A 10,756-nucleotide genomic window follows, 5' to 3' on the forward strand; every position below is an offset into this window, starting at 1 on the left:
GACAAAGTAACAAATGATCATTCTTTGTTAGACCTCCAAGTTCCTTAGAGCTGCGTACAAAACTCAAGTGTGAGAAAATATCATACCTGTCAACCTGTACGTTTTTGCCGTACAAAGTACGGTTATTATGCATTTCAAGACGTCTACGTCGTACAAGAAAATCTGTACGGAAAAACACAAATTTGTCAATGATGGGTACCATCCGGTATACACCGATTATCACGAAACGGCAAATCAATCAAGTCAAACGAGTTCGCGCTATCTCTGTATCGTTTTTCCGCAAACAAAGCGAGCAGTTTGATGAAGTGAAAGGAAGTCCGTCTCTTTTTAGAGAACCGGCTTCTTCGGCTCAACTCATTAAAGAGAGCCGGCTCTCAAATGGCTCACTTGCTTTCATGCATTATATTACGAATTATTATAGAATAGAATAGAATAGAATAGACCTTTATTGTCATTGTTACAACATGGGTTGAATATATTGTGACAAGCAAATTGGACGTGGCACTCAAGTCCACATTTTACAGTGAGGATAAACAAAACAAAGAAGATAAAGGAACAAAGACGATGTTTGTACAAAACTCAAGTGTGAGAAAATATCATACCTGTCAACCTGTATGGTTTTGCCGTACAAAGTACGGCTATTATCCATTTTAAGACGTGTACGTCGTGCGAGAAAATCTGTACGGAAAAACGCAAATTTGTCAATGATGGGTACTATCCGGTATACACCGACTATCACGAAACGGCAAATCAATCAAGTCAAACGAGTTTGCCGCGGTAGCCTCTATCTCGGTATCGTTTTACCGCAAACGAAGCGAGCAGTTTGATGTAGTGAAAGGAAGTCCGTCTCTTTTTAGAAAACCGGCTTCCTCGGCTCAACTCATTAAAGAGAGCCGGCTCTCAAACGGCTCACTTGTTTTGATGCATTATATTACGAATTATTATAGAATAGAATAGAATATACCTTTATTGTCATTGTTACAACATGGGTTGAATATATTCATCTCATCTCATCAGCCGTACCGCTTATCCTCATTAGGGTCGCGGGGGGGCTGGAGCCCATCCCAGCCATCTCCGGGCAGTGGGCAGGGGACACCCTGAACTGGTTGGCAGCCAATCGCAGGGCACACGGGGACAGACAACTCATTCGCTCAGTCACACCTAGGGACAATTTGGACCGGCCAATTCACCTGAAATGCATGTTTATATTGTGACAAGCAAATTGGACGTGACACTCCAGTGCCACATTTTACAGTGAGAATAAAGAAAACAAAGAAGATAAAGGAACAAAGAAGATGTTTGTGTGAGAAAATATCATACCTGTCAACCTGTACGGTTTTGCTGTACAAAGTACGGTTATTATGCATTCTAAGACGTGTACGACGTACGAAAAAAACTGTACGGAAAAACGCAAATTTGTCAATGATGGGTACCATTCGGTATACACCGACTATCACGAAACGGCAAATCAATCAAGTCAAACGAGTTTGCCGCGGTAGCCTCTTATCTCGGTATCGTTTTTCCGCAAACGAAGCGAGCAGTTTGATGTAGTGAAAGGAAGTCCGTCTCTTTTTTAAAAAAACGGCTTCCTCGGCTCAACTCATTAAAGAGAGCCGGCTCTCAAACGGCTCACTTGTTTTGATGCATTATATTACGAAATATTATAGAATAGAACATACCTTTATTGTCATTGTTACAACATGGGTTGAATATATTGTGACAAGCAAATTGGACGTGGCACTCCAGTACCACCTTTCACAGTGAGGATAAAGAAAACAAAGAAGATAAAGGAACAAAGAAGGTGTTTGTACTGTCCTTGTTGCAGGCTTTGTTTTCCTCCGGAGGGGGGTGTATGAGTGGGGTGAGGGACAGACAGAGATGGCCGGATCCAACTAGATGTTTGATATTAATGTACACACGGTCCAGTGTTTTTTTTCCCCTGGTTGCTCAGTCCACGTATTGAATTAATTTGGGAATTACAGTCCTTAAGCATGCCTGATTAAAGTTTAAAGATTAAAGTTGTATAAAGAAGTTAAGAAAAAAAGGAAGTATAAAAGGAGAAAATAGACAGCTTTGTGGTTATCCCTTTAATCAGTATATTACCAACAATAATTTAATGCAGAAAATGAATTAATAATGTGAATAAGAAAAAAATATTATTCTACTTAATTCTATTTGCATGTATTTTTTCCTTCTACAGTGAACGTCCAAGTTACTTAATTTTTGAACTTTTTTTTATAATAAACTTCATTCATGTCGAGCAACTCAGGATCTCACAAAAAAAATGTTAATTAACAATATGTATGATATAACGAATCACATGTACAATATAACATGTTAAACTACATAAATAAACATGTTTGAATAAAAAAAATGGTGCAAGATTATTTTGTATTTTGTAAGGGAAAACACGACAGTTTGTGAGGGGTTGGAGCCCTGGAGCTTGACAGGTATGAAATATGATTGGAAAAATGTGGAAAGTAAACCATCTTGAGTTATGAGTGACATTACTAAGGAATTCTTTAAGCTGTGAAGAGCGCAAACCCTTTTACAAATTGGTACATTTAGCAAAGTCAATAATCATTTGAAAAAAAACAGTCTTCAGTTATTTGACTTTTGTCCCGGTTGCCATGGCGCCCAACTGGCCCCGCCCGTGTGGCGCCACCTGCGGCTCGTAGACAGATTGGCTTCCCTTCTATTTAAGCTCAGTGCTCTCACTCTCCCTTTGTCAGTCCGTCAACAAACTTCTGCCCCACAAGACGTGGGTTTTGACTCTGCCCGGTTTTTGGCCTGCGTTTTCTGTTTGGTATCGTTCCCGTTTATGTTCTTCCTGTTTATTATTATCTCCGGTTAATGTTCCTGTCTATATTTGTCCTGTTTATTATTATTTCCAGTTTCCGTTCCCGTCCAGTTTGTCCTGTTTAATTTCAATATCCTGTTTTGATATCAATCCGGTATCGACCCCCTCTGTCCGATATCTGCTCGGGCAATTGGTATCGATCTCGTCCGTCTCTGGCTTCCTGTCTTTCCACACCAGACCGCTGCCTAACGTGCATGACTCCCCATTTCCCGTAAAATAAAAGGCTTGTGTGAGAATGTCACGCGTTTGGGTCCTGATCATGTTCCGGTTCTTGACAGCAGATCATACATTGACTCTTTGTTTTGGTAAAGGGACACTGTGTAATGTTCGACCACTTGTGTAATGGAACCAAAAACGAGTGCTACAAAAAACAAGAAAGAAAACAAACTACAAAAACTCGGATTCAACTTAAGTCATATATCATAGTTCCACAGATTACTTTAAATATCTGAATGGGAATTTTGTGTTTTTCTTCTGAATGTAATTGTTTTTAACTAAACTGTTAGTAAAAATAGTAAAAATGCAGTAAATTATCTGCCATCAAAACAAAAAGATATACTTTTTTTTGGACTGCATTCTTTCATCCGTTTTTTTCCAGTTAGGCTTCCGTAGATTGGTGTCATATAAGATAAATCATTAAAATACATATATTGGTGTAAACAAAATAAAGTCGTATTGCATGAAAGTGCTGCGGAATATCATATGCTTTAAAGTGTGAGGCAAAAGAGAATCGCAATAGAGGATGTTTCTCCACAAGCTTCTCTTTGTACATGACTCAGCAATATGGACTATTTCTAATCCGAGCATTCAAATGCTGAGAATCTGAATATTTACATTTGTAACTGTCATTGAAAAAAGAAGTTAAACCATGTATATAGTAGAATATATATGAAAAAAAAACTATTTTATGTCTTATTTTCCACCAAACTTGCTAGTACTTCAATACAGAGGTCTCAGACTCACGGCCCAGGGATAAATTGTGGCCATCAGGTTGATAGTTTGAAGCCCCGTCCTAATATGAAAGTGTAACGGGACTGTGTGCATTATTTGACACTTGATTACACTGTGTTGCGTCGTATAGCTAAAAAATAGTACTAAAAAGCTAAGACAAAAAAAAAAGAATATAAAAATTGGAAAACATTAAAGATACAAGACAAAAATACATTTTAAAAACGAGAAATAGGAAGACAAATTGAAAATAGAAAGAAAAAGGAAAAGAAAAAAATATGAAAACAATTAGTCTCCGGTAAATGGCCATGCAGGTATGTATTTTAGGGCTTCTATGCGAGTATATCGGATAATTAGAAATTCCAAAGTTACTTTCAGAGTAACGCGCTACCTTTTGGTGTCAGCAATCAGGAGGGTAATGGAGTTAAACTGAAATAAAGTAGCCAATAACCAGGGTTGGGTAGGATTACTTTAACTTGATTACTTTCAATTACTTTTGGATTACTCCAATACCAAATATGCTAATAAACAGGGTTGGGTAGGGCTACTTTAACTGGATTATTTTTAATTACTTTTGGATTACTCCAATACCTCATCTCATCTCATCAGCCGTACCGCTTATCCTCATTAGGGTCGCAGGGGGGCTGGAGCCCATCCCAGCCATCTCTGGGCAGTGGGCAGGGGACACCCTGAACTGGTTGCCAGCCAATCGCAGGGCACACAGGGACAGACAACGCATTCGCTCATTCACACCTAGGGACAATTTGGACCGGCCAATTCACCTGAAATGCATGTTTTTGGAACGTGGGAGGAAACCGGAGTGCCCGGAGGAAACTCACGCAAGCACGGGGAGAACATACAAACTCCGCACAGGAAGTCTGGAGCTGGATTTGAACCCACGACAGGTTCCAATGACATGAACTGTGCCGCACAAGCGCTAACCACTGTGCCGCCGTGCTGCCCTTACTCCAATACCAAATATGCTAATAAAAGACAAAAGAAACTAAATATGAATACAATTATGACTCACAACACGTGGTAAGCTTTCTCTCCTGGCTTTGAACTCTTATATCCCCGGTAAAACTAACATAAAATGCGACAGAAACAAAGAGAAAATAAATCCAAACAGCTTGCCAACATCATTTTGCCGTTCCATGTATTCCGTTACTCCCCAAGCCTGCACAAAACGTAGTAATTTTATTCATATTTAGTTTCTTTTGTCTTTTATTAGCATATTTGGTATTGGAGTAATCCAAAAGTAATTGAAAGTAATCCAGTTAAAGTAACCCTACCCAACCCTGCCAATAACTATAACTATTTACTGTTTTTCAATATTGCACCCAACACCAATAATGATCAAATCCTATTTCCTGGGAAGCACATCAGGCAAGTCCTTCTTCCAAAAAGGGTTAGCATGTCCACGCAGTTAAAGGTGGTCAAGCTCAAAAACACCTCGTTGAGATTCTGTAGATGAGGGTGCTCCAAATAATACAGTCGGAAGATGTGGTACGGGATGAAGCACACGTCCAAGATGATGACAAAGTACAGACTCATCAGCTGAGCCCCGAAATCTTGCTGTGAAGTACATCGGCCGTGATGCTCCTTGTATATTCTCCAGAGGACATTGGCTTGGAAGCCGCTCAGCACCACGGCACCGGTTATAAACAACGCACTGATGACAAAGTTGATCACCTTGGCCGCGTTTTCGATATTGCTGCGGAATCGGAAACATTTGGAATCCCTCTCCAGGTCACTGTTGGATTGGCCGTAGGAGAAATAGACGATGCACGTGACGATGACGAGGACCACCATCCACATCAAGACGCTGGCGGCCTGCGCGTAAATTCTCGGACGTTGCTCCATCTTGCGGTAAAACCCAAGTAGGCGCCCGATGAGGATGACCACGTAGATGCAGAAGGAGATATACATGTGGATGTGGACCATGCTGCTGACTACCCGGCACCAGCCCAGGCTGAAGCTCCAACGCCGGGCCGTGTGGTAGTAAATCCTGAAGGGCAGGGTGATGAGGAAAAGGAAGTGCGTGAAGATGAGGTTGAGGATGGCCACGGAGGTGGCGGACAACCTCTGGGACTTTATGATGAGAACCGTGAGGCTCACGCTGCAGGTGCCAATGAGAAGAACCGATGTGTAGATGACGATAAGGAGGGTGTGGTATTCTTCTTCCACCGGTGCATCTGTGCTTTTATTTTGGGAGTTAAACGTCCATGCGGTGGTCGCAATGATGGATGAATTGGTGAGCGTTTGGTGTGAGGCCATCTGAAAGAGAATGAAAGAGAAGAATAATTGGGGCGGCATTAGCTCAGGAGGTAGAGCACCCATCTAGGGATCAAGAGGTCGCAAGTTCGATTCCCGGCTCCTCCGTGTTATATGTCGAAGTGTCCTTGGACACTGAATCCCTAATGCCTCCGATGGCAGGTAGTTACCTTGCATGGCTGACATTGCTATCGGTTAGTTAGTGTGTAAAAGGGAAAAGTGTAAAGCACATTGTAAAGCGCTTTGGGAGGTCTTCCATGACTTGAAAAGCGCTATATAAATGCAGACCATCAATAAAGAATCCATCCAGATGGTTACCAGCCAATCACAGGTAACAGAGACAGACAACTCACTCGCTCATTCACACCTAGGGACAATTTGGACCGGCCAATTGACCTGGCATGCATGTTTTTAGGGAAATGTGGGAAGAAATTCAGATTTCCTGAAAATGAGAATAAAAATACTTATTAAATCTAGGGCAGAGGTGTCAGACATGCAGTCGAGATGTCAGTGGCCCAACCATATTGTGAGACCCCCACTTTAATATGTATGAGTTCAACATTGATGCTCCCACCGGGAAGAAGATTGTCACCACTGTTGAACTGAAGCTTAAAGGACAGGGGATGCGCCTCGCAAATAACGTTCATTATCTGCACCGCTTGTCCTCAGAGCGCAGGGGTGCTGGAGCCCATCCCAGTCCTCGGGCAGTGGGCAGGGGACACCCTGAACTGGTCGCCAGCCAGTCACAGGGACAGACAATTTGCTCGCTCATTCACACCTAGGGACAATTTGGACCGGCCATTCAACCTGGCATGCATGTTTTTGGAATGTGGGAGGAAAATGGAGTGCCCGGAGGAAACCCACACAAGCACGGGGAGTACATACAAACTCCGCACAAGGAGGCTGGTAGCTGGATTTAAGGCAAGGCAAGTTTATTTGTATAGCACAATTCATACACAAGGCAATTCAAAGTGCTTCACAGAAATGGCAAAGTTTAAAAACACACAATTACAGTTAAAACATAGAAGACATTGAAAATTTAAAATGTGTTTTTTAAAATGCATTAAAACCACAGAAAAAAACATAATAAAATCAATGAATTAAAATAAAGTAAAAATGAAAGTGCAGATAGAACCCTTTCAGTTGTATGCACAGTTGAACAGAGCCGTTTTCAGCCTGGACTTAAACACTGTCAGAGTAGACGCCTGTCTGACGTCATCAGGAAGACTATTCCAGAGTTTAGCTGCATGGAACTGAAACGCAGCTTAACCCTGTTTTGTCCTGGCTCTGAGCACCAGCAGAAGGCCTGTCCCTGAGGTTCTCAGGGTCCAAGATGGTTCATATGGGACCAACATGTCACAGATGTACTATGGTGCTAGACCATGAAGAGACTTATACACCAGCAGAGCTGTTTTTAAGTCTCTGAGCGACAGGAAGCCAGTGCAGAGACCTGAGCACAGGACTAATATGGTCGTACTTCCTGGTTCTAGTCAGGACCCGAGCAGCAGCGTTCTGGATGTTCTGCAGCTGTCTTACAGCTCGTTTAGAAAGTCGTCAGAAGGCCGTTACAGTAGTCTAACCTGCTAGAGATAAATGCATGGATAAGTTTCTCCAAGTCTGGTTTAGACAGTAAACCTTTGATTCTGGCAATGTTTTTGAGATGGTAAAAGGCTGATGATGTTATGGATTTAATGTGGCTGTTAAAGTTTAGGTCTGAGTCCATTATTACCCCGAGATTCCTAACCTGATTTTTAGCTTTTAAAATAAATGATTCCAGATGACTGATGACACTTTCTCTGGGTTTTTGTGGGCCAAAGACAATGACTTCAGTCTTGTCTGAGTTTAGACCAATGACTTTAGAACTGTGCCACGGAAGCTTCAAGCTGCTTGACCTTTGTCTTAAAACACAACTTGGCTTAATTTGCTTTGTCATACATCTCAGAAGTTAAATGTTTCAACAAATTATTTTGCAAAAAGGAGTGTAAAGAACAGTCGATGTTAAGAAATTTGGAAGTTAAAAAAGCTGCACTGAATTTGAAACTTTGTTACTCTATGCTGCAATCGCATGTCACGATCGCAGTCTCAGTCATTCACGATGCGAGTTCATCTCTCATCTCATCACTGCTTATCCTCAGTAGGGTCGCGGGGCGATGCGAGTTCAAGTACTTGCATTTCTTCGACACACTTGGAGGTTTACAAATCGACAGATTATTTTTACAATTAAAAACGCGTGCTTTGCCTCCAAAAATGTTGACAAACACTATTCTAATTTTGCACAATTATTGGACTTAACAGTTCTTAAATTATAACTTGTTTTTTTTTTTAGAAATATATGTGGCTGTAGGTGTGGCTAAAACTACGGCCCACAGGTCACATGCAGGCCCGGCAAAAAAATGTTATGAAATGAAATGATCTGCATATGTATGCAGTCAATGAAGACTTCCCAAAGCGCTTTACAATGTGCTTCACATTTCCCAACAGTGGCCGTGCGGCCATGTAAGGGGCAAACCTGCTTATTGGGGGGCATTAGGGGTTCAGTGTCTTACCCAAGGACACTTTGACATGTAACACAGAGGAGCCGGGATTCGAACTGCGATTTTTTGATCCCAAGACTAGCGCTCTACCTCCTGAGCTACTGCCGCCCCTAAATGTTAAAATCTGATGGTATTTGAATTAAATGGTTTAAAAAAAGTGTGCCTGATAAAAATGTTTATTTGGTGCCACCCTTGTCCCCAGTGTACCCAACATTCTTCACTTCCTTTTTCTCAGGTATTAAATATATTTATCTCATCTCATCTCATTAGCCGTACCGCTTATCCTCATTAGGGTCGCGGGAGGGGCTGGAGCCCATCCCAGCCATCTCCGGGCAATGGGCAGGGGACACCCTCAACTGGTTGCCAGCCAATCGCAGGGCACACAGGGACAGACAACTCGCTCGCTCATTCACACCTAGGGACAATTTGGACCGGCCAATTCACCTGAAATGCATGTCTTTGGAATGTGGGAGGAAACCGGAGTGCCCGGAGGGAACCCACGCAAGCACGGGGAGAACATACAAACTCCGCACAGTAAGTCTGGTAGCTGGATTTGAACCCACACAGGAGGTTCCCATGACATGAACTGTGCTGCACAAGCGCTAACCACTGCGCCGCCGTGCTGCCCTAAATATATTTATGATATTTTTTATTTTTTAAATATAATGAAACAAAACAAACCCTCCCAAGCTTGCCGTATCACATTTGGAGTCTTTGAACGCATATGAATAGGGGACATGATTTATTACTTTAATTCAATGTATTTAAATGTAAATGGTCTGCATTTATATAGTGCATTTCATGTCAGTGGAGACCTCCCAAAGCGCGTTACAATGTGCTTCACACTTTCCCTTTTTACACAATCTCACATAACGATAACAGCGTCAGACATGCAAGGCAACTACCTGCTTGTCATAAAGGATTCTGTGTCTTGCCCGAGGACACTTCAACGTATAACACGGAGCCGGGAATCGAACCTGCAACCTCTTAATCCCAAAACGAAGAGCGGTACCTCTTGAGCTACTGCCGCCCAGTTTTGGTTCAAAAATGTATTCATAGGCAAAAATATAAACAGAACTTGTACTAGAGAATGTCTGCATGGATGTTGCTATTCTAAAAAGACTTGTCTACGTTTTTTCGTCTTTTTTTGTGTTTTGCCTGAATGGAATCTACAATAAACCTTTTCAAAATGGCAGCAACGAAAGTCCCTCATTAGTTTTACATTATTTTGTTCATTTATGTATTTATGAAGTATCAAATTTGAGAGTAAAGTGGAATTAAAAACAAATAAAATCAATTTCTTCCCCTCCCAGCCCTTATGCCAATTTTCTTATCCCAATGCAGCCTACGACTCAAAGATTTTGACCCCCCCTGCCGAAAAGAATGACAAAAAAGTAACGATACCTTTTGGTCCATCCCACTTTATCTTTGTTGAGTACCTCTCCTGCAGTTGATCGATTAAGATTGAAAAAGAAGAATGCGAGATGCCCAAAAACGATAGTGTAGTGTAGGAAGGGTTTGCGTGTGTATGTGCAACTGTTATTACTCAAAACGCAATCCAACCACAAAGTGACAACTTCCTCCTCAAAACAAGTAACCAGTTCTCCTAAATGCAATCTATTGTCAAGAACACCATCAAGTATTAGTTTACTATTTGATTTTACAAAAAGTAAAAGAAATAATATTATTCCGTTTTTTTTTTAAATATCAAACCAAAAAAAAGGCCAAGTTCTCAAAAGGACCACAAAATCAGACCGTATTGATTATTTTCTATTTTCCTATTTGACTGTTTTAAAATACTTTCATTTTTTTCAAGACAAATATGTTAAAAATATACTAATATGAAATACACTGTACTTAAAACTAGAAAAAAATGACAATGAAATAAAATTATAGGGGGAAAAAATGTCCAAAGTGGTCTTAAACAGCATACTGTAAGTCAGTGAAAAGGAAATTGTAGTTTGAGGATAGTTTGAATGTCACTTTGTATGATTTCATCTTCAAAAGTACCTTAACAAAGCCTAAGATTATATCCAGGTGCTGTTTGTATTCTTACAACAATTGTATCCTTTCTTAATCAAGATGGCCTTCACTTTAGTGCCAGTAAATCTGGTCACAAGCTTGCTTCCTTTCTATACTC

The 10,756-nt window shown here is 41.0% G+C and overlaps 1 protein-coding gene across 1 annotated transcript; it reads right to left on the reverse strand.

Annotated features, from left to right (window-relative positions):
• Positions 1-5,118: 5,118 nt before the first annotated feature.
• Positions 5,119-10,407, reverse strand: gpr141 (G protein-coupled receptor 141). Its single transcript, XM_088322562.1, has 2 exons — positions 10,021-10,407; positions 5,119-6,085 (listed from the first exon to the last, which is right to left on the reverse strand). Exons 1-2 carry the CDS (start codon positions 10,030-10,032, stop codon positions 5,165-5,167), a joined length of 933 nt encoding a protein of 310 aa, XP_088178688.1. The 5' UTR covers positions 10,033-10,407; the 3' UTR covers positions 5,119-5,164.
• Positions 10,408-10,756: the final 349 nt, after the last annotated feature.

The sequence above is a fragment of the Urocampus carinirostris genome, chromosome 18 (genome assembly GCF_059441175.1).
Source record: "Urocampus carinirostris isolate Australia breed hairy pipefish chromosome 18, RoL_Ucar_1.0, whole genome shotgun sequence".
In the NCBI taxonomy this organism is placed as follows: domain Eukaryota; kingdom Metazoa; phylum Chordata; class Actinopteri; order Syngnathiformes; family Syngnathidae; genus Urocampus; species Urocampus carinirostris.